At 38.4% G+C, this 23,944-nt stretch overlaps 1 protein-coding gene across 1 annotated transcript in view; it reads left to right on the top strand.

Moving 5' to 3' along the window:
- LOC110040603 (A disintegrin and metalloproteinase with thrombospondin motifs 6-like) overlaps window positions 1–23,270 on the top strand; it is a 42,512-nt gene extending 19,242 nt beyond the window's left edge. The window contains exons 18-37 of the mRNA XM_020745856.2: window positions 558–679; window positions 1,046–1,169; window positions 2,294–2,383; window positions 3,011–3,171; window positions 4,194–4,323; window positions 4,720–4,846; window positions 5,001–5,220; window positions 5,334–5,493; window positions 5,719–5,838; window positions 6,241–6,363; window positions 7,825–7,947; window positions 8,167–8,289; window positions 13,073–13,195; window positions 13,568–13,690; window positions 14,150–14,272; window positions 14,607–14,894; window positions 16,181–16,603; window positions 17,709–17,831; window positions 19,409–19,690; window positions 22,963–23,270. Of these exons, the coding sequence (XP_020601515.2) occupies window positions 558–679; window positions 1,046–1,169; window positions 2,294–2,383; window positions 3,011–3,171; window positions 4,194–4,323; window positions 4,720–4,846; window positions 5,001–5,220; window positions 5,334–5,493; window positions 5,719–5,838; window positions 6,241–6,363; window positions 7,825–7,947; window positions 8,167–8,289; window positions 13,073–13,195; window positions 13,568–13,690; window positions 14,150–14,272; window positions 14,607–14,894; window positions 16,181–16,603; window positions 17,709–17,831; window positions 19,409–19,690; window positions 22,963–23,270 (3,416 nt within the window). The remainder of the gene's footprint in view (window positions 1–557; window positions 680–1,045; window positions 1,170–2,293; window positions 2,384–3,010; window positions 3,172–4,193; window positions 4,324–4,719; window positions 4,847–5,000; window positions 5,221–5,333; window positions 5,494–5,718; window positions 5,839–6,240; window positions 6,364–7,824; window positions 7,948–8,166; window positions 8,290–13,072; window positions 13,196–13,567; window positions 13,691–14,149; window positions 14,273–14,606; window positions 14,895–16,180; window positions 16,604–17,708; window positions 17,832–19,408; window positions 19,691–22,962) is intronic.
- Window positions 23,271–23,944: the final 674 nt, after the last annotated feature.

Below are 23,944 nucleotides of genomic sequence, written 5' to 3'. Positions count from 1 at the left end.
AGTTTGTTAGACAGTTAGTAGTTCAGTTGAATTCGACGTTACACGCGACAGTATGCCATGCTATACTTATTGCTTCAAGGGAGTCTGGTCAGTTTATGATTTGCTTCTTATTGCACAGTGACCCAGCGCCGATTGGCTCCTAAATAATTTTCTTGTGATCTCCCATTGAACTTTACGAACAAAAGGAAAGGAATATGCTTTTGGTTTCGGCAGACGTTCATGAAGGGAAAAGATTACTTGAGGAGCCCAAATAGCGTCTACGAAGGAGACTACACCCTAAGTCAAAAGGTGGATATTTCCTCAAGGTTGTAATTGCTGGTTGATTGAAACTCTGAATACCATTTCCACAACTCCTCTTTTCTCACTGAAAGTACGTATATGGCCCTTGGAACCACAACCATCCACTTTTTCCCCCTCCCACCAAAAGTGGGGATGTGGCCATGGAGCCACCACCCCCTTCCCTGAGTGTGTTACGTATTTGTTGGTGATTTGCTGAGAAGGAGAAGTTGTGACTTCGTGTAATTTTCTGTCCCTGCAACGTTTCTTGTAATGAGCAGATCCATGCAGCTTGTATTGTAAACTGGGGAACACGGCACAAGGATATGGAATCGTTGCAGACGGCACCAGATGCAAAAAAGACCCCTCTATTTTTGATGTCTGCATCAGAGGCGTTTGTAAGGTAGCGTATTTGAATATTTTGCATTTCCGTTATGTGATGATAGAATTACTTAATGGGTTACAAGTATGAGAACAATCAAATAACGTAAATTTTAGACTTTTTGACGTATCTAATACAGACCGAGGGCTATAACTGTTTGCTTTAAAACACTAAAATTGGTTTTGCTGTTTGCATATCGAGACAGTTTTCAAGGAGCAATGACGTACATCATCACATTAAGTTGAAACAAACAACAACAACACCATTGGCTGAAAAAACTTTGATTTTCGTCACCAACTTTAGTAAATTTGGTAATTTCCTATTAACAAAACACATATGTAGAGAGATGAACTTAAAAGGCCATTTAATTTTTTTTTATTATTTCAGACTGCTGGCTGCAATCAGGTTTTGGAATCAGATGAAAAAATTGATAGATGTGGAGTGTGTGGGGGGAATGGAAACTCGTGCAAACATGTGAAAGGTGTATACAACAGACAATGGAAGGAAACTGGTAATCTAAACTGATTTTGAGTGTTACTACAAAAGGGTCTACAAAGGTAGTCATTTAACAAATTATGTCTGCTTAAAAGATCAAACCAGCGAAATCAGTAATATCATTAAGGTAACGGCTTGACGTCATTGCTGCCCAATAGCACAATTTCTGAAGATGTCCTCGAAGACCAACAGAGCTACTTCTCGTTTAGTACGTTTACGTAATAAACGCGAAAAAAGTAAATTCTGATAATAACCTGAAACTACAGTGGCGTTTAAATTTGCCCTTAATAAGATGACAAAGAGAAAAGAAAGTGGATTCTGGTAATTACAGAAAAATCCTCATCGTCTAAATAGTGCCATGGGCAGAGGTCACTGGCTTCTTATTGTCGCAATACGGATGCCTTATGTCCACCCCATTTTTATCTAAAAATCGAGGCTTTCTGAAGACTGGGTTTCAAGAACAGAGAAGATGAGAAAATCCTTGGCAAGAATTTGTCTCATTCTGGAATTCCATCCCACATTCAGTGAAATTACTAATGAAATCTAAATTCCGAAGTAAAATAAGGAAAGTACTCCTTGATACAGAAGTTCTCTAAACTAACATAGTTTATTAATAATAGTACTCTAGTTTCTTATGTATGTGCAAATTTATTACTCAGATTTCAGATTTTGAGATTTTGTTGTAAATTCTCATTACTTTTTTTCTTTCTTCCTCGCCTCGGCTAGCTCTGTAACTAGTTGCGGGGGCAAGCAATTCTTGCAACTCTCAATAAGAAAATAAAATAAAGTTAAAATTCAATTAAAAGTTTAAAGGTTTCAAAGTGTTATTTTGAATCAGTTTTTACCAGCAAAATAGCACTTGTAACTGGAAATTATAAGCTTTATAGCAAATCTGGTCCGTGTCAGATTCAAATGTTTCCGATTTAAACTTTTTGTGCATCGTTTCTCTGGAAATATCTACTGCTTAAAACACAAATTGTGCGAAACCTTATTGTCTTTCCAATAAATATCCGACCAAGGGTGAATTCGTGAGAAGCTGATCGGACATGCAACGGGTATGGTTTAGGAATAACGTTATCGCGACACCTTAAATTGAAGTTAAAACAGGACTATTGACATGATCTATTTATTCCTTTGAAGGAAAGCAGAATGCAGATCTGATTGTTGAGCTTCCCCCTGGAACAATGAAGGCCAAGTTTGTAGAAAAATCGGCAACCTACAACAAGATAGGTGAATAAATAGATTTGACATTAATTGTTAGCGTTTATTAAGACCTGGGAAGGAAGCTTGATGGGGTAAATTACATGTATATAGGCTTTGCGCAAACAACTGAAAAAAAAAAAGAGATAGTATTTTTCTGTTCTTTCGTGGCAAGAATTGTTATCGTTTAACGTCCTTTCTTGATTATGAACATGAAAAGAGTTTCAAACGTAAGAATTGTCTTGTCAACAAGCTAAGCTTAACCCTGATGCTTACCCTGACCTCAACTGGTCCCCAGTTTCAGATCAAGATTGTGTTCGTTCCAGCAGTGAATTATTTTGAGCCGTAATGTAAACTGAAGCAAATGAATACAGTTCAGAATATTGCAGGCAATCGTTTATAATCTCATGCATTTTATGTCCGTTTACTAGAGCTCTTTTGCTCTTTTTTTTTTCCTCATAAACTGAGTCACCGTGACAAAGTATCGTTTTACATTTTGCATAATTAAAGCCGATCCCTTTTCGAGAGAGACGACTGAAATTGAGGCTACTGTATAACAAGACGGTTTTCATTTGGAACTGCTGCAATCTACTCATTATGTTATGACCCTTTCAACCAAGAATGTTTTCTGCAAAAAACAATATCATTAATTTTTAGGTGTTAAGTCAAAGGACGGCGACTTTGTGATCGATCCTGATAAAAGCGCAAATGTCAAGCTTAGCTACGCTGGAGCTACCATCTTCTACTCAAACAAGAAGAAACGATACGCTGATACACTACAAATAACTGGGCCAACCACTGCAAAACTTAAAATCATGGTAAGGATCACACAAGTAAAATATATCTCAGTTTGGAGGATGATCGATGTAACTTGATCCGTTCTTAATGAGAAGTTTTCTATACAGAAATATAGTTATTGCTTACTGTAGAAGATTCATTTATCAGAGAAATATCTTTTAGTATAGTATACAATTGTGAAGTCGCCCATTTGTTACTGCATTAGCTAAAAAGCAGTTGTTCTCAACAGGCCAGTAGCAAAAATCAATTACAAGACAATGATTTTACTTAACACGTGGAAGAGATACTGAGATACTAACCGTGACCATAAACCCTAACCTCTTGTGGCTATTCCGTACGGGTTCCCATAATTTCAAACATGTTGACAGAGCTCGACCTCTGGCATGTAAGGTACAAGTCAACTGTAAAAGCAAATGGAAAGGAGGAAGATAGCATCTGCTGATACTAAATATGGGGAAAAAACTGACAATGCTAGAATAACAAAAGCAAAAAGAAAAACGTAACCGCCACCCCTCTATTGACTGCTTAGCCAATCAGATCTCGAGTACACCTTTACTTTTCACTTTTACACATCAACTAATGGCTTCGGTAAATGAAAATCACTACTGCGTATGAATCAATCATCGGTCTTCGCCTCATTCACAAGCGTTTGACTAAGTTTATGTTACAATTACACTAAAAATTATGTGATTAAAAAAAATCTGCTCTTAGCAGTTGGCCAAAGAAAACAGAGCGTCGGGACTCTAACTATCTTCAATTCATATCTGTGAAAGAATTTGAAGCCTCATTTTGAAATAGCCTTACTGAAATCATAATTAATACAGTCTCGAATAGCTTAATTAAAATGACAGGAACAGAAACAATACACAGGACTATAGGTTGCATCATCAATAGGGAAATTGTCGTCTCGAATCTTAATTTTTCTCTTTAAATTGTGTTTTATTTCTCTTTTGGTATAAATAAAGAGATAGCTACAACGGTAACGGTAATTGCATAGTGCTTACATAATACAACTATTAAATTATTTGTTCTTTCAAAACAGTTTATAGCGGTGTATGGAGAGAACACTGGTGTTGAGTACGACCTTTTTTATCATGTTAACCATCATATAAAACTTCAGTACAGATGGATTGTTGGAGATTGGTCAGCGTGTTCAGCTACATGCGCGAGGGGTAAGCAGTTCCCAGCGTGTCTAAAGTTACAATGAACCCTAGAACACCGTCAGCATTTCCAAACAAGAAATGGCGTCAGATACGATTACTCGGCACTAGCTGCAGCCCTCTCGCGCATAAAATAAAAGATAACAGAGAATAATGAGGAAACGCTGGCCTTCATTCTTGGAATACACGCACCACCCTTCTTCACCTCAGACCTGGCTGAGACGTCACAAGAAAGAAAACCGAGTTGTATTTTGTAAATAACACCCTTGAATCGAGGAGAAAGGGCGCTATAGAAATCTATCATCATCATCATCATCAGTATCATCATTATCACCACCATCATCATTATCAATATTATTATTATTATTATTAATTACCTCTTTTAGTTACCTCTGTTACTTTTGCTAGGTATTCAAAGGCGAAAGATTCACTGTGTTCTAATGGAAGACGGCTCACCTGCCAGTGACCAGGCCTGCGATCAAAGCCAGCGGCCAATTGATGAACACGAATGTAACCAGCAGCCTTGTCCCGCAGAGTACGTGTTCTTTAACACATTAATTCTAATTTTTCATTTGTTACTAAAAGCTATTTTTATAATCAGGTCTTAATCTACATCTTCAAGAACTTTCTACATCTCCTGATTATGTACTGTAACTATGTGATAACAAATCATTTCATTTACAATTTAGATGGAAGGTAACCAGTTGGACTCCTTGTTCCAAAACTTGCGGGACTGGTGTTCAGACAAGAAGAATGACGTGTCACCAAAGGATCAGCTTTGTCCAGTACCAGGAAATATCTCCCTCTCACTGTGACTCAAATAAGCGCCCGGGTGTTAGCCAGCTCTCTAAAATTTGCAACAAGATCCTTTGCAAGGCAGAATGGAAAATTGAGTCACAGTGGTCAGCGGTAAGAATACAACTTAATTATTTAAGTCGTAAAAAGTATTTTATACAAGTTGCAATTTTTTTTTATTACCAAAAATAAAAGTTGATGTAGACATTTATGCTTCTCTCCCGTAGTGTTCCACTCCATGCGGTCCTGGCTTTCGACAGCGTAAAGTTAGCTGCATTCTGATTGATGAGGATGGAAGACCTACTAGAGTCCCAGAGCAACAATGTTCCATTCTAGAAAAGCCAGCAGACAAGCAAGATTGTGACAGTGAGAGAATATGTCTAAACGGCAAGTATTAAGTAGCGTTCCTTAAGCCACTCCTGCCGTATTCGCAATCTACGTCAAGGTAGCTTCAATGAAATGACGTCACTAAGAACTAGTTGATCTTGCTTGATGAAACCGCCCGTTGTAAAACTGATAATTCAAGATAATGGAACAGGCTAGGGACATTCACCAGTGCTGACCTATAACATGAGGTGTAAGTAGAATGAGACTGATGCCAACTATTTTCAGATGGAAAGTACCAATGCTACCCGACAAGCCCTTGTGAGAATGGCGCAGTCTGTATTGAGCGGCCACCTAAAAGCTACAAGTGTGATTGCTTAGAAGGATTTAAAGGCAGCAATTGCGAAGGTATGCCTAATCATTTTTCGCATATACACTCACAAATTGTTCTGGGTAATTTTCTGCTCATAATTGACCACAACGTTCAGTGCACTTGATTGGAAATGTTCCTCGAGAAATTAAAAAAAGAATTGGTTATTCTGTGGTTACAACAAACCGACCGTTTAAAGAAACTAGCTACATTTGTAGATAGCGGGATTCGCATTTCAATTTCTGCTCTGTGCGTTATTTACAGAATCATCTATCAGTGGTTCAGTCACGTAGATTCAGTTGCTTACTTTGCCAATGCTTATAAGTCAGGTATAACCTCTGATTACGGATCCATTTTTTTTTTACCCTCGATATAACTAAGTAATTGAACTGATCGTGATTGTTATCAATGTTGTGTCGTTTTTGTTCGTTTGTGGACAGTGGAGATTGACCCTTGCGATAGTAATCCTTGTCACAACGGAGGAACTTGCCAACGTGATTCAGAATCGTCACTAGCATATGATTGCAAGTGTACTGAATGGTACAAAGGGAAACACTGTGAGAGTAAGTAGAGCAAAGTAACGATAAATCTACTCTATATAAATTCGTGGATGTGCGAAGTGTAGAAACGGGTTTGTTGCGGGGGACTTCGATATGCAAATCTGTCACTCACTCATTCACTCACTCACTCACTCACTCACTCACTCACTCACTAAGGTGTAGACATTGATCAAAACTTAAAAGTTTTTCATGTTGAATTATCCACGTTCAACCGACATCGAGTTAGGTTTAGATTAAAGTTGCGTTCTTTGTACTTGTCTTGTTTATTTTAGTACATTGATCTGAACTCTGAGTGGGATGTGAAATGCACATAAACTTGAAAAGAAATTCCCAAATACTTGATTTACATAAGCTTAAATGATTTTTACCCTGTCTTTTGTTTACACTTTTGCTTCCTGATTGAAAAGGTAACAAAGGGAAAGAAAGCCCTTGTGGGCTCGAACACATATTTGTGGGTCGACAGTTTTGTTTGGATCAACACTGAAAATGCTTGCAAATTAAAAAGAGGCTTCCTATTTTGATATATTTTACGTGCAATAAATATACATGTGGAGACTAGCGGTTCCGCATTGGAAAAGAAGTGCTGTCCCGTAAGAAACCTTTACATATATCCTTGAGTGAAATGCAATGAGAAAGGTCTGTAAGATCGTATGAAAAGAAAAAGGTTCCTGAATACATGCAAATTTTCCCAGTTATCTTTTCAACAGACAGACAAGCATCAACATCAAGATCTAGGTTGGGTGGAGGGGTACTCTATGATTTTTTGGGCACGAGTCCTGTCCCTGTTACCTGGATGATGAATTACTTAACACTTAAATCTGCGAAACTACCAATCATTACGAGATTAAATTAAATCAGCCATTTCAGAACAGAAGGAAGATTTGACTGACCTGACATGATAGGACGTTATATGACTGGTTTGTTCCGTTCTTATTTTGGAGCCGTTATCTAGCCAGACACGCCCTTGTTTGACCTGAGCAAATGTAAGAGTATCCCGTAATGAACTAATGTCTCAGTAATGAACCATGTCTGAGGGTCAAGACGCTCGTCATTTTTTTGTTTTTTTGTTTTTACTCTTAAAATACTATCAAGATCTATTTCTTTAAATAGATCTCTGTTGTTTTTTATGGTCGGTACTCGTAACTCTAATATATACAGCCATCCATTCTGCGTGCACCTTCTTCGTATGACTATCAATAAACATTCGTATCATTTTCGTATAAATATTGTGCTTATTATTTAACTTGTAAATGTATTCTGTGGATCGCGGTGTCTTGCTGCTATCCATCATAAGTGCTTTCTGCCTCTGCTGCCGTAGGGAGAAAAGGGTGTAATTAAGTCGCCAAAACACTTGCACGCAAAATCTCGCCAGCTGCCAAGGCTAACCCCCCAGAGTTTACACCACTCACTCTCAAACACGCTTGTGTCCAAACTTTAATCATGTCTTCTTTCATTTGCTTTCAGAGAACATCCTTCCATGCAGTAGTAGTCCTTGTCATAACCACGCTACCTGTATTGACGATCCAAATGATCCAACAAATTTTTTCTGTCAGTGTACAAGGTGGTTGACGGGAAGATACTGTGAAAGTAAGCTCAGTTTTATACAATTTGGGGGCTTTTTCCGTAGCATGTTAATTGATCTAGTTTCTACGAATGCGTTATGTACTGTCAGTCTCACGGAGACGTATAATTGAACTTCTATCAGAAACAAAGGTAGCTAAAGGATACTGAGTTATGGGTAGTGATTTGAGTATGCTATTAGATCAGCTCTTTGTTATACAAATTGACACTTACTTTATTTTACAGTAAAGAAAACTAAGTGCGACGAAGAACCTTGTAAGGATCGAGGATACTGCCTGAGCAATAAAGTGGATCCTTCCTGGTACAAATGCTACTGTCATGATTGGTTTAAAGGAACAAACTGTGAAAGTAAGTTTAAAAAGAGATTGCTAAAATGAAAATCCCATGCTATCAGTAGATATGTAGGTAATTCCTGCAAGACAGTGTTGAAATTATTGAAATATATATTAAAGCCATGCAAGTTCCGATCTACAGGATCAGCAAAGAGAAACAAGAGTCGTCAATGCTTATGCTATCAAGCGCAAAACTGTCTCCAGGTTTTGAAGCGGTAATGCCACGATACAAGCCCCGGGAGCGGGTGGGAGGGTGTACATCAATGGGCTATATAGGTATGTGCGGCCCCAAAGGATATGGTTTTTAGTCGTTTTGGTCATGAATAGGGTATCGATAAGACAGGTATGAACTCCAGGGTAATAACTTAAGGGTCAGTTCTTAAATAGTGTATCACATTTTCGGTCAGGTCATAAATAAGATAGGGAAAATCATAGATTTTGGTCTTAAATACGGTAAGAGCTTTGGGAAGCGGAACGTATAAATCTATAGGTATTTAAGAGCGGATGTTCCCAATGGTGAAACATATCGCGGCAACAGCCAAAAAATAAATTCCGCTTATATTCTCAGGTTTGGTAGGCCTTAGTGTGAAACAAATCACGACTTGCTTCGTTTGGCTGAATATCGATTTATTTGCGAGAAAATCGATAATAACCGAATTCCGTCAAAATGCCGCTTTTGGAGCTCAAAATTTAAGACGAATCTCGAAGCTTCGCGTCACAAAATGAAACAACCTAGAGCGATAAAAACTATCAATTCTTGAAAACCAACACCAAAACATATGTTGACAGCAATTTGAGCAATTCTTGTCTATTTATTTGCAAAATCTATTTAAATGTATCCGACCTACTTTTAACTAGACTAAAAATAGGTCAAAAGAAACGCGTTATTTAACTATGTGCTACACAAAATAATTGGCCGAAAATCTGGCTTTTGGAAGGCAATAAGTAGTTCTTTTCGATCTCAAAAGGATTTTTTGGGGAAAAGATTCGGAGCGATTTAATCAAATTTGAAAGTTGGATAAGATGCGCCGATTCGACGGTGCCGTTAATTGCCCGGAAATCTACACATACGCACGCAAACTCAATTGTTTCGCATTTGAAGTTCAATCTACAATTTATTTAACATGATATCCTCCTACCTTCATGTTGCGGTATCAAAAAAGAGGGCTGCGTTGCTGAAATTGCTGAATCGTTCACAAAAAAGCAATATAACTTAGCGGAATAGTGCAGCGCCGCCTCCCGATCATGAGTTGTTTACACAGCGTATTCGGGTTTTTCTGATTCGAGGTTTCTCTGTTCCCATCTCGTTAAAAATGAGGCTGCAATCACTCCACGTAAAATAACTTTGTTTAGATATAAGTCTTGAACCGAACAGCGAATCAGATGCGCGCAAAAATGTCGTTATTTCAAGGACATCTGTTTTTCGTTTAGCGGGATAACGCAAATTAATTCAAAACGAGGTGAACTGAAATTGACAACTGCGGCAAAGAAACTTTGGAGGGTGGGCAGGGGGGTTGTGTTCGCGTTTCACGCACAAATGTTAACAAAATTCACGTGCCACTTATAGTTTTAGCTGCTTTTAACCATATTTTTTCATAAATTCGCGAATCACGTATCTCTTTTAGTTGTTTCACCCGTCACACAAATTCTTGCCTTCGTTACTTGTCACGCATAAACTCTTTCCACCCTCTTTGGACCCGGTGCTTTACTATATATGTCAAAACTGAGTTTCGTTCAAAACAGTATTCACTTTTATTTCCATTTCTGCGAGGCCGAGAGTTTTAGAATCCCCCATCCTAGCTCTACAGATATTTACTTTTATATTACTTCTTCTCCAGAGGGTACACCCAGGAATACCGCGGCCTAGGTAGCATGTGGTCATATTCACATTTATCTTTCCCTATCAGTAGTCTAAAATGGTTTTCGGTAATGAAAACATTTCTTCGTATCACAATCTCAAGAAACCGCGAAAGTAATCATTATATAAATGATTGACTGATGTTCTGGAATTTTTCAGGAATGGTCCGTGCTCTTCGTTTTATCGAAGCCCGTCAATTGTCAATTTATTTCAATTATAGAAATTCGCTTTAATTGGCATTTTAAAACAGGACAAGATGTAAACATTGTCATTATTATATGGTTAACTCCGTGAGCGGGGAAGATGATTCAAATCCTGCGCTGTGGTTGGCTACCCGAGCGGGCAAGATGGAGCTATCTTCCCGCTCGGGACTACCCGCGGTGTCCCGCAAGAAAAACTTCCCAGCAAGCCATATAAGAAATCCTTTATTGACCAAGCTTGTTCGGTCAAGATGGCTGGATATTGGCCTCGTTCTTTTTTTGCGAGTTTATGGACCTCGACTCCGTCTCGGTCCATAAACACACACAAAAAAGAACTTGGCCAATATCCAGACATCTTGACCTCACACTTGGTCAATAACCCATACATATTGCGTTCCGTGTCGTCTTTTGCGTTATGGATGTTTGCTGCTCGTTCAAAAGTATAGTTGGAGGAACCTCTGGCTTCGACAAACGATCCAGGAAACTGACAAGAAACGATAATCATACCTCTACTAACCTGTTCAAAGCGGATTGATAGCCATTCAGCCAGTTTTGGTTTTTCCGGGCCAAAAGACGAAGTTGACCTAATTCTTAGCCGAGCAGCCATATTCTCTCCTCCTGTTAACATACATTCTATGACAATATGTCCCTCGCATCGTGCAAAGCTTGGTTTGGGGTGGACCAGAGGGTCTAGTGCGAGGTGCAGGGTTCCATCTGATGTATCAAATCACGCCAAAAGTGGCAGAACCTGGCCAAAGTGTGACAGAGGAATAGGGAAACGTTATTCTCAAATCATATTAAAGAGGACAGGAGTGTTTCTTCAAGTTGGCTCAGGTGAATTGACTTTTTGCACCCTTTTTTTATTCAAGAAGTAATATAAAGATAAATATCTGTAGAGCTAGGATGGGGCATACTAAAACTCTCGGCCTCGCAGAAATGGAAATAAAAGTGAATATTGTTTTGAACGAAACTCAGTTTTGACATATATAGTAAAGCACCGAGTCCAACGAGGGTGGAAAGAGTTTATGCGTGACAAGTAACGAAGGCAAAAATTTGTGTGACAGGTGAAAAACAACTAAAAGAGATACGTGATTCGCGAATTTATGAAAAAAATATGGTTAAAAGCAGCTAAAACTATAAGTGGCACGTGAATTTTGTTAACATTTGTGCGTGAAACGCGAACACAACCCCCTTGCCTACCCTCCAAAGTTTCTTTGCCGCAGTTGTCGATTTCAGTTCACCTCGTTTCGAATTAATTTGCGTTATCCCGCTAAACGAAAAACAGATGTCCTTGAAATAACGACATTTTTGCGCGCATCTGATTCGCTGTTCGGTTCAAGACTTATATCTAAACAAAGTTATTTTACGTGGAGTGATTGCAGCCTCATTTTTAACGAGATGGGAACAGAGAAACCTCGAATCAGAAAAACCCGAATACGCTGTGTAAACAACTCATGATCGGGAGGCGGCGCTGCACTATTCCGCTAAGTTATATTGCTTTTTTGTGAACGATTCAGCAATTTCAGCAACGCAGCCCTCTTTTTTGATACCGCAACATGAAGGTAGGAGGATATCATGTTAAATAAATTGTAGATTGAACTTCAAATGCGAAACAATTGAGTTTGCGTGCGTATGTGTAGATTTCCGGGCAATTAACGGCACCGTCGAATCGGCGCATCTTATCCAACTTTCAAATTTGATTAAATCGCTCCGAATCTTTTCCCCAAAAAATCCTTTTGAGATCGAAAAGAACTACTTATTGCCTTCCAAAAGCCAGATTTTCGGCCAATTATTTTGTGTAGCACATAGTTAAATAACGCGTTTCTTTTGACCTATTTTTAGTCTAGTTAAAAGTAGGTCGGATACATTTAAATAGATTTTGCAAATAAATAGACAAGAATTGCTCAAATTGCTGTCAACATATGTTTTGGTGTTGGTTTTCAAGAATTGATAGCTTTTATCGCTCTAGGTTGTTTCATTTTGTGACGCGAAGCTTCGAGATTCGTCTTAAATTTTGAGCTCCAAAAGCGGAATTTTGGTGGAATTCGGCTATTATCGATTTTCTCGCAAATAAATCGATATTCAGCCAAACGAAGCATGTCGTGATTTGTTTCATACTAAGGCCTACCAAACCTGAGAATATAAGCGGAATTTAGTTTTTGGCTGTTGCCGCGATATTTTGAAAATGTTTGATTTTTGGACACATTTGCTCTTAATAACAAAATCGCAGTTGAAAGCTCTTCTTCCGTGACGTCGTCCATTTCGCGTGAGGTCTTTATGTTTAAAGTTCTTTATGTTAAATGTTTAAAGGCCGAGTAATTCAACTTGACTTTAATACCAATAGTTTGTCATCCATTTCGTCGTATTTCCGATAACAAGTTGAAAATAGAAAAATTTCGTTAAATCATGTTAAATGCTTGTCTCAGCAACATTTAGAAAAATGAAGGCTCACCTGGAATAGCAAAGATTCGTATTTTTTTCACTTGATCAAAATTACGGTAACAAAAGAAATCAGTTTACTTCTAGACATCCCCAGTGTATCTTCGATTATAACGCTTTGAATGTCAAATCTTTAAGATATGAGTTAGGGATAGATAGTTATAAAGGTGCTCCTTGATTATAAGAAGGCTGAGCTTATTTTTAAAATTAGCTTTTGGCGTAACATTGGGAAAATTAACCACCGCGTGGATATAAGTGAAAACGGTAGGAAATTTACACATACATTTTCCTCCTTCTTTTAGCTCAGATTTTCCCCTGTGATTCAAAGCCGTGCCAAAATGGAGCTGTTTGCAGCAATGACGCCAACAACATCGCAGAGTATCACTGTCAATGTAAAACGTGGTTCACTGGCAAAAACTGTGAAGGTGATAATTGTTACAAAACCAGATTCCTGTCATTCCTTTACATTTGATTCCCTATGTGCAACCATTATCATGCATATTAAAACGGTTGCTTTCATATAAATATCAAGTTTGAAACCGAGGAAAATGGCTCTACAATAGATCGTCCCAAGTTTCATTTGGGTGTTCCTCCTGGTGGTAACGGCATTCATACGCGCGAGGATCAACGTCTTGAGACGTAGCGTGGATCAGTCGTGGATCCAGGGACGTTAGTTGCATAACCTACCCCAATTTGGTACCTGACTTAGAGACTGTAATTTATCCAAAGGAGTTGCAGGGCCCAGAACGACTGCTCTATCGTTACGTTGTTATTTTTTTTTTCAATTTTGCCAACAGTGCAACTGACTGCTTGTGATAGTGATCCTTGTCTCAACGGTGGATATTGTGAAAGTGACCCCCAAACTCCTGAGTTATACGAGTGTCGCTGTGGAGATTGGTTCAAAGGAGCCAACTGCCAAGGTGGGTAAATATTAAACCTGGTATATATAAACAAGGTACTGAACACTCCTTCAGCTATAGGTACCAGGTATCATGAAAGTGAAAGACCTACTGATCTCAAAGATCGGGTTCCACGACTGTCTTCGGATTGTCTTCTTGAAATCATTCTTTCTGAATATTAAATAATTTAGAAATAACTTATCTTAGGTAATCTGCAATTGACAAGCGTTCCCTTCAGGAGGCTTGCATACTCCTGAAAGGCAATGGAGATGACCAACCAGAATGAGCGCTGGTACTACGACTCGTTCAACTCGTGTAACTCGTGTGATCAAAACTCAGCTTTACCAGTTTTAATATCTAAGTATTGAAATAGAAATAGCAGTAGTAAGCATTAGTAATATTAAAAAAGAGACAATTATTTATGAACTGTGATATAATCATAATTAATAATTAATTGGTATCTCTGAACTTAATTCTCAGTTCGGATATTTCCCTGCGATGTCAAACCTTGTTTTAATGGAGGAACCTGTAGAAATGATGAAATGGATATATCCGTGTACCACTGCGATTGTACAGACGGTTACTTTGGAAAGAATTGCCAAGGTAATAAAAAAGAACCAGCTGAGAACTTAGTTTGAGCTTTCTTTCAGTAACATCAGTGTAGCTTCCTATATCCATATATGCAGTAAGGGACTTTCAGACCCCTAAGTTACGGAGGTCATCCAGTTATTTAGTTAAATGCCAGCGGTGTGCTTAAGCACAGTCTGCTCTGAGAAGCTCACAGAGTCAACCAAGAAACGACACTTCTCAAAAAAATGCCGCTTTACTGAACAAGACTAATGGTATAGACATAAAACATTTTAAACTTTTGAAAGATTGGCCCGGGGTCAAGACTAGAGCCATGCATAATTAGAGTTCCTTTTTTTTCCTATTCTAGTCCCATCTTACATCGAAATTGGTTGCTTTGGGTTTTCTAAATCAATATTGAAAGACGTTCTTGCCAATCACAAAAATGATTTTGATCCAGCGAAAGTTAAAACGTACATTAAGGAATGCGGTGAGCTAGCATTCCAGAAGGGTTACAGTCATTTTGCTCTGGGCCTTAACGGCAATTGCCTGTCAAGTGAGCATGCTGAGAAAGAGTACTTCGTGAAAAAAGGCACCAAACCACAAAACTGCAAGGATGGTATTGGAAGCAAGTCTTCAATCGATGTTTATACCTTTGGTGAGTCAATAAATACCACTGTAATAGTATCAAAGACGTTGTTCGCCATATACAGTATTAAATTAGTGATAATGATAGGTAAACTACCCACTGAAGTTTATTCTAGCTCAACATAGGCCAAGAAGGGTATATTTATGTTTGAAGCTTTGAAGTTAAAAAACAAATTGGTACTTGTGTCCATTCTGGAACAGCTTCCGGTAAGAGGAAGCGTAAATTCCGGCTACATATTTAATAAAAAAGAGAGATTGAAAGCATTGAACTATCTTGGAATGACTGGAATAGTTTGGAAATGTTGTCCGTTCTTTGTATCTGGTTGCTATAACCCAGTGACTGACTACGAAAAAACTTAGTGTTGCGCAAGCGTGGTTTTGGTTCACTGTTAACAAAACGGTATTAAACCAAAATATTAAGTCAGTTCCATTGTCGATATTTAATAATTTAGAAAATACCAGCCACTCGGTCATAGTTTAAAAACAAAAAACACCAATTATTGGCCACAAAATATGCAATAAATAAAACAGTCAATAAAATTCTCTTAGTTACGTTACGTGCTCGTTAATTTGCACTGAGTGTTAAACACTAAAGACAAATTCTACAAGCTCATGGCCAATCACAAAGAAATCTTATAACAAATATAATAATCAGTAAGACCTCTTCCAATGCGCGGAGGCGTGGGGGTAGGGGGGGGGGGGCGCAACAAATTGTTAAAAGGGGAGGCTCTGCACAGAGGTCCAATACCTTCCCCTAATATATATTATTTTTGACAGGAACAGTAAGCCTTTCATATACCCTACTTAGAAATGTTCCCCCTTTCAAATACCTACAGGACACTTTCATCGAACCTTAGAAATGTCCTGCAGAAATCCTTCTACCCAAACCAGGTCCACCAGAAAATTTCTACTCTAAAAAAAAAATCCCCCAACTGTCAATTTTAAGCTCAAAAAAGGTCTTCGTGTTCTTTGAACCTCCTTAGCCACTAATATGCCTGTACGAGAAATTTTCAAAGGCCCTTCTAAATAACTAAATGATAGGTTTTTCTTACTCTTTTCTAAATTTAAACTCGTGAAAACCTCAAGCACCTTTGACATACTTCCAGCTTGAAAAAGGACCTCTTTCGGGCGGAGCCTCCCCCATAGTCCAATCCAAGTTGCAACTCCTCTGAATTCTTATGACCATCCAGTTATTTGTCACATTCAACAGCATGCAGTCCTATTACAGATAGGAGTTGCATGACGGATGTTGTCAATGCTACATAAGTCTCACGATAAATCTCAATTCTTTTTTAGAACATGTACCAAAATTTGTTGCTCAAGGTTGTTTTGTTGAAAAAAGCAAGGGGGCGAAGTTGTTGAAAGTCAAATACGCCAGTTTCTATAGCAACTCAGACCCGAAGGCAACCGTTGTGTACTGTTCTACCTTAGCTCGGGACATGAGCTACGAGTTTTTCGCTGTGCAGAATGAAGTGGAATGTTGGACCAGTAAAGACATTGCGAAGACGTACAACAAGTATGGAAAATCGGAAAATTGTGTTGGTGGAGTTGGCAAAGTGTTAGCAAACTTTGTGTATCGTCTGCAGCCTTCGTATCCATATCCTACTGGTTGCGATAGTGATCCGTGCCAGAACAATGGGTTTTGTGTCGTGAACAAGGATGATAAACTACAGTACACATGTGAATGTCAAGAGATGTTCATCGGTAAAAACTGTGAAGGTTAGCATAAAAATGAACGTGTTGAACTAAACAGAACTACTCTTAACCGATAACTCTGTTTTTAAACTTTATTACTTCCCCAAATTCCATCAATATAATATTGTTGTCTCTGTCCTTTATTTGGGGACAGCATACAGTTAGCGTTTTCTATAAGGAATAGATGATAGAGAAAACCTATCAGCATGGATAGCAGTCTTATCTCAATCGTATAGACGTTCAAATCTAAGATTTATGTACAAATCTAAGATTTCTTTATTATGTACAAAATACATAATCCTCATTGGATTTCAATTCCGAGTCGTTCATATCAGTATTTTTCAATGATTGTTTCAATGGTACTTAATTAGTATTAAGTTTTCTTATAATGAGCATATGAGTTAATAATAATAATAATAATAATGATAATAACAATATCAATAATAATAATAGCAACAACAATAACTTATTAATTTATATTGCGCTTTTTAACAGTCAATGATCAAAAGTGCAATATGTACATAAACTAAATTTAACAATAACGAAGTAATTTAAACGATAAAGGCTAAAAGTTAACTTAAAAAGATATGTTTTAAGACAAGATTTAAAAGTTAAAATAGAATCAATATTGCGCAGGCTTGCTGGGAGCGCAGCTACACTAAAAGATCTATCACCAAAAGACTTTTTTCATTTTCGCTGCTGGATGTGATAGAATAGTGCCTCAATTAATTAAATCGCTAATATCAGCTGGTGCCATAACATTTAGTGCTTTAAAAGTTAAAAGTAAAATTTTAAAATATATTCTATAACAGTGTAATTCTTGCAAAGTATGTTTTAAGAAGTTTAGCCGTTGAATCAGGAGCCCAGATTATGGCTCCTAGGTGAACAGAATATCAAGAGGGAACGTCATAGTTTGCACTTAAAGGAAATCAAACCAGCTTTTGGACAATGTCCAAAAGTCACAAGGCTTTTGCATTGTAATGCCTGCTACTGAATTTTTAAACATTTGTTCCCGAAGGGGGGGGGGGGGGGGGGGAGAATCTAGTTTAATAGGATTAAAGAAGATAAGACCAACTTAAAAAAAAAAGTTGTTTAACCATGACGGGTTTGTTTAAAATTTATTGTCTAGTTCAAACCTTTCCGTGTGACAGCCAACCTTGTTTGAATGGAGCAATTTGTGCAAACGATGTCAAAGATATAACAAAATACCACTGCAAATGCACCAGCGACTACAGCGGAGTCAACTGCCAAGGTAAACCGGGCAATGCTTACGTGTTTGTTCTCGTTAAGGTGGTCTTCGCGGTCAAGAATGAGCTTTTGGAGGCCACAATAGTTACATACATACATACATACATACTTTATTTGCAACTCCCCAAAGGGGCTTTTCAGTTACAAAAGGAATAAAAAAGATAAAAATACGTCAATTAAAATGAATAAACAAACTGGGAAAGGAGTCTAAAATTAATTACAGTATTAAAGATTTAAAAATTTACAAAGTTTAAAATTGAATATTAAGAATTTACATTATTAACATTTAATGTTAATAGTTAATGTTTAACTACCCCCTAAGTTTTGTAAAGTTGTGTTCATCACCATAACTTATTGGCTAATGCATAGTTCGAGAAGCATGGAATTAATTTCATCCTGTCCATAAGCAAGTTGTCCAGGGAAAAAAAAAAAAAAAGAAAACAGTGTTCTGTTTTTTATCTTGAAAATGGGGAAAAGTTAACTAAAATTAGCAGTTAGCTAAACAAAGCTGAACAAAGAGTTTCCAGAAATCTGATTGGTTGAGCGACTCCTGGTATGACTAGGAGCCATAATCGGAACATGGCTTCCGATATGATGTTTTATTAAATTCTCAACCTCGGATAATTCAGTTCTGGTTTTCTGATTGGTTCACTGTATCTCGGTTATCAGCCGTTATACCTGCATTTGACCTTATATGGAAATGAATGCGGCAAATGTCGTTCGGCGTAAAATTTTTTGCGGGAAGCCAAGTTTTGCCGGCGAGAAAATGGGTGAAAAAAAAAAAAGAAAAGAAAGGGAAAAAAAAAAGCGATTCAGTGAGCTGTCTACACAAGAAAATACGGCCAATGCCGTCCCAGTAACAGCAAAAAAGCCACAAAGTTTGGGATGAAATTCGCGCTCCTGGTCGTGCTCCGCGCTCGTGTATCACGTTTCGTTCTAGCGTTTTGCTCTCTGCCCCGCTAATCCGCCTGTTCTTCAGGCTACTCATTCTTAGACGATAATGACAACGTTAACTGTGAATGAAGTCAACAACGATAAAACAAAGGTATCGGATGAATTTATTTTTCGTAGTGTTTCGCTTGTTTGTTTTACTGCCGAAATCGATGAGTAAATTGATTCACAATATCGATGTACATGTAAGCTTGTTATTAGAACAACAGCTGCATAGGTGCTTTTATGTTTTACTCCGTTATTCTCTTTGTTCAGCTCTGATATTGTATTAAACAATTATCCGCCTCAGGCTCAGTGAGAATTGGTGAATATTCACCTATGTTCACTTCGCCTTCGGCGAAAATTTGTTAAATACTAACAAATGTAAACTACATAACGGAGCAAACATTTCATAAATTGAAAATTGTAAAGGTTTACCACCCTCATAATTGTGTTGTTGGCCGACATTCTCCAAGCACGTGAATGAGCTACACGAGAAATTTTGCCTGTGAGACACACGCTAGGCAACAGTATTACATAACTATGATACTTTTTTACAATTTCCTCATTTTCTGACCTAGGATTAATTCATTAATTCATTCATTAATTCATTCAATCGATCATTCATTAATACGTTTATCTCATTCCCAGTACCTTCGTTCAGGCAAATCGCCTGCTTCAAATACTCTAAAAGCCTTTCAGTCCTTGGCGACTTCAGGAATGATTTAGATTGGAAGGCAGCGGACGCCACTGTGGAGAAATGCGCCGAACTGGCATTTGATAAGGAATACAAACATTTCACACTTGGAAATAACGGATTGTGTCTCTCTGGAGAAGATATCAGTCAACGTTACTATGCGGGAGGAGGGATGGGAGCCAACAAGTGTAAGCAGGGCATTGGACTTAGCGGCGCCATGTACGCTTACACCTTTGGTAAGGAATTCAATTTAACTAATAAATTAAACTAATAAATTAAACCTTTAGTAAAAAGTGCTCAACTTTGGTTCCTACTTTAACCCTGCAATATCCGTCGCATTTAGTTGAAATGATAAACACAACAGCCACTAAATACTTGTCAACTAATTTTTTTCTCCACTGTAAAGTCGGAAAACTGGAACATGCATTAAGGGATCGGGTCAACGTGTTTCATTAATATTGCTCAGAGGTAAGGGGAGGATAATGTTGTGCGAAAACTGAAGTGTTTCAACAATTGTGACGAAGATTGTCTGAATTATTGTTGGTTTAAAATACTCGCAAAATATTTATTAAGAAATTTGCTAATTTTGACCCACCTCAACCCCCTCAATTTACCTCAGATGCTCAAGAAACTGAATAAGAATATTATGTTGTGGTCTTTTTTTTCAAGGTGCAACCTACTACTTCAACAAAAATAAAGGTTTCAGTCAATGTATTATTAAATATTATCAGGAGCCATAATCGGGGACGGAGACCGTAAGCGCGCGCCATTTCTAGTATTGGGGCTGTCCCTATGATATGGGACAATTTTTCTATTTTTAGAACAAATTGCGCCATCTCGTGCGGCACACGCGCGTACATGCTACGAGGATTTTTGCGGATGTAGCGCGGGGAAATGGCGTTCGAAATTCCCGAAATGTTTGATGCTTTTGGCCCACAACTCAATACTCTCTGTTGGAATTTTGCTTCAGCGTTTTCGTCGTAAGCTGCTCCAGTTTGAGTGAAGTAAGACAGTGTCAAATTTAGTTATGTGCCGCTTTATGTCACTGACCAAGTTGTGTTCCGCAGCTTTTTTTACAAGGGCTCCACATTACTCCACTCTAAGTTTCACATATGTTGAAGATTAACAGCTTTTCCAAAACACAGCAAAAAAACTAGTTGGATATATTTGAATATAGCAGCGTTCCAGGGCTTCAAAGTTTCCCTGCTCTTGCTACACGCTTGCGAGGATTTCACCAGAGTCTATCTCGACCGAACAGTAAAAAAAATAATTGCAAGTTTGAAATTCGCCTGAATCGTAAGCAACGCTTGATGTTTTATTAAGGCCCAATAAGTGACAATAAAGTTTATGTCTGTAGATACTGCTCAGTTTTGGTTGTGTAAAAATCCAATAAATTGACTGTTGTCGATGAATAAAAGCGCCCGCCGATGAGTGGTTCAGTCAGTAAAACATGACAAATTGGACTTCCCCACTTTCGAGTGAAAACGTACATCGAATTCATGTATCTCTAGTTTTTAAATATGTTTAAGGTTGATAAACGTTTGAGAACATATTAAAAGCTTAGCTGAAAATATGTGAATACAGTAGAAATAATCAGCTTTCTTTAATCAACTCGAATAGTCACGGTACTCGAATAAAGATTTCGATTTTGTTGGCTGAGTTATCAAAACTCCTTGTCTATTTTATTTTCGTAGTGTAAAATTTCACTATGTTAAAGAAACACTCATGATGTTAGTACCCTTTAGGCGTTGGTGAAAATTGTTGCAGCATCTCGGCACAAAAGAGAGCGAAAGAAATCTTTGTCAAGATTTGTTGACAATTGAAAAACCGACTCGGACTTGAAAGTGCACGCGCTGCGCTATGCAAATGAGCTACTTGTACGCGTCAGTTTCCTTTCAAAAACTTTTGCAACTCGCCAAACAAACAGAAGCAATAAGAAACTATCAAACCAGGGTTTGGTTATGATTAAGCACTGTTTGGGAAACTCACAAATTAACTCGATACCAGAGTATAGAGTTTTCTTATATAACTTTTCCTTATAGAACAAGCGCAAAAGCTTACGCGTACAACTAGCGCGAGCATTCATTTACAGTGCGAAATCGAAGTCATGTTTTCGACCCTAAAAAACTCACCTTTTCCATGAGCTCAGAGCATAAAACTACATACAAGAGCTCTGGTTCTTATTCCCTGCCTAATTCCCTGCCATCGCTGTGAAAAATCTGCAAGAGAATCTCGCAACTCTCACCATTTGATCACGCAACGTGATAACATCCACGCGAGAGCCCCTGACATGTGCGTGGATCCGCGCGGATATATGACGTCAGGATGGCGCAATTTGTTCTAAAAATAGAAAAATTGTCCCATATCATTGGTGCGCGCGGATCCCAAGACTTACGGTCTCCGTCCCCGATTATGGCTCCCGATATTATTCAGCTTTCGTTTCACGGCTCAATTTGTCAGCAAAACATTGCCATTCTTGATAAGAGGTTCTTTCAAATAGAGTACTTTTGGGGCCCATTTACCCTCTAACAGAAACGTTTGGACTCAGTATGTGTAGTGCAGACGTGAGTTATGTTCAAGGCGGCGAATCAGATGAGAGTTATTGTCTCAGTAGTTATACAATCAAAACTATAATGTACGTGCGTTGTGCTGTGTGAAACCAACATGTAACGGTCGGTCAAGTAGATTAAATACGGATTCTTTTATTTAACCGCCACTCTGCTGCAGGCAAGTGTCGGTCCACAGTTTACAAAGTGCTGTTCCTTATTAGGCTGATTTAGCAAGAGAACGGGAACGTCACTTGACGACGGCGCGCGCAGTACAAATACCCAAATATGGTCAAATTAGAACAGAATCCAGGTTATTCCGCGTGCCCTGCAGTCGTCATCTGACCATATTTGGGTATTTGTACTGCGCGCGCCGTCGTCAAGTGACGTTCCCGTTCTCTTGCTAAATCAGCCTATTATGTCGTCATACAGCACGTCCTCAAATCAAATCTTCTAGGCAAACAAAATTACATAAGATTGTATGTTTTGTTATGCTCTTCAACTTGTATGTAATGAGTTGTCAAAGGTTCACCAATGGTAAAGAGTAAAAAAAGACGTAATTAATTGACAATCTTTTCTTTAACAAGAGTTGATCGATGACATAAACATTGAAAAACGCTAAAATCTTGGGACTTTATGTTACTTTAAATGCCGAGTAGAGTGCAGTTACCAAAACTGATGACCATTCTATTGATATAGTGTCAGCAGCGATGATTGCATTTCAAAAGACCGGATGTACCGGCAATTCCCGGAAATGAGATCTTTCTCAACCAAGCTTTCAAGACAAGGAAATTCGTATTTGCAAGTTTTGTCCTGTTAGTTTTACAAGCTCTCAAAAGTAAATTGTTAGGGGGAAAACATTAGGGTCTACAAACCCGTGTCCGGGCCTCCTTAAGCTGATGTGACAGTAGCTTGGAAATTTTACGTACAACAAATAATTTTCTTGCTCATTTTATTTTTAGAGGACGTCCCCAAGTTTAGTGCTGTTGGATGCTACAAAGAAAACAAAGGTTCCAAGAGGCTCGTGAAGAGAAAGTATGCGTCTTTTGTGAGTCAGAAAAATGCTGCAAATCCTGAAGCTACCATCATGCAATGCGCGTTTGTTGCACGTGATATGAAAATAGAGTATTTCGCGCTGCAAAACTATGGTGAGTGCTGGACAGATGATACTTTGGGGAAAGCGTACGAGACATACGCAAAAGCTGACGAAAGCAGTTGCAAGGATGGGATCGGCGGATTTCTAACCAACTTTGTTTATCACTTGATGTAAGTTCATGGTAACACACAAACAATATTATATTTTGAGCAGGAGCCATAATCGGGGACGGAGATCGTAAGTCTTGGGATCCGCGCGCACCTATGATATGGAACAATTTTTCTATTTTTAGAACAAATTGCGCCATCGTGACGTCATATATCCGCGCGGATCCACGCACGTGTTGGGGGTTCTCGCGTAGACGTTGTCAGGTTGCGTGATCAAATGGTGAGAGTTGCGAGATTCTCTTGCAGATTTTTCACAGCGATGGCAGGGAATAAGGCAAGGAATTAGATCCAGGGGTCTTATATGTAGTTTTATGCTTTGAGCTGATGGAAAAGGTGAGTTTTTCAGGGTCGAAAGCAAGACTTCAATTACGCGCTGTGAATGAATAATAAGTGTTCGCGCTAGTTGAACGCGTAGTCGAACGCGTAAGCTTCTGCGTTTGTTCTGTAAAGAAAAGTTATGAAAGAAAACGCTTTACTCTGGTATCGAGTTAATTTGAGAGTTTCCCAAACAATGCTTAACAATGTTTGGCGAGTTTGCAAAAGTTTTTTAAAGGAAAGTCTGACGCGTACATAAGTAGCTCATTTGCATAGTGCAGCGTGTGCACCTTCAAATCCGAGTCGGTGTTTTCAATTGTCAACAAATCTTGACAAAGATTTCTTTCGTTGTCTTTTGCGCTGAGA

The sequence above is a fragment of the Orbicella faveolata genome, unplaced genomic scaffold (assembly GCF_042242905.1).
Source record: "Orbicella faveolata isolate gen_17 unplaced genomic scaffold, um_ofav_v1 contig_25, whole genome shotgun sequence".
Lineage (NCBI taxonomy): Eukaryota > Metazoa > Cnidaria > Anthozoa > Scleractinia > Merulinidae > Orbicella > Orbicella faveolata.
The sequence above is the reverse complement of the archived record's forward strand: the minus strand, read 5'-3'. Positions and strand labels throughout refer to the sequence as shown.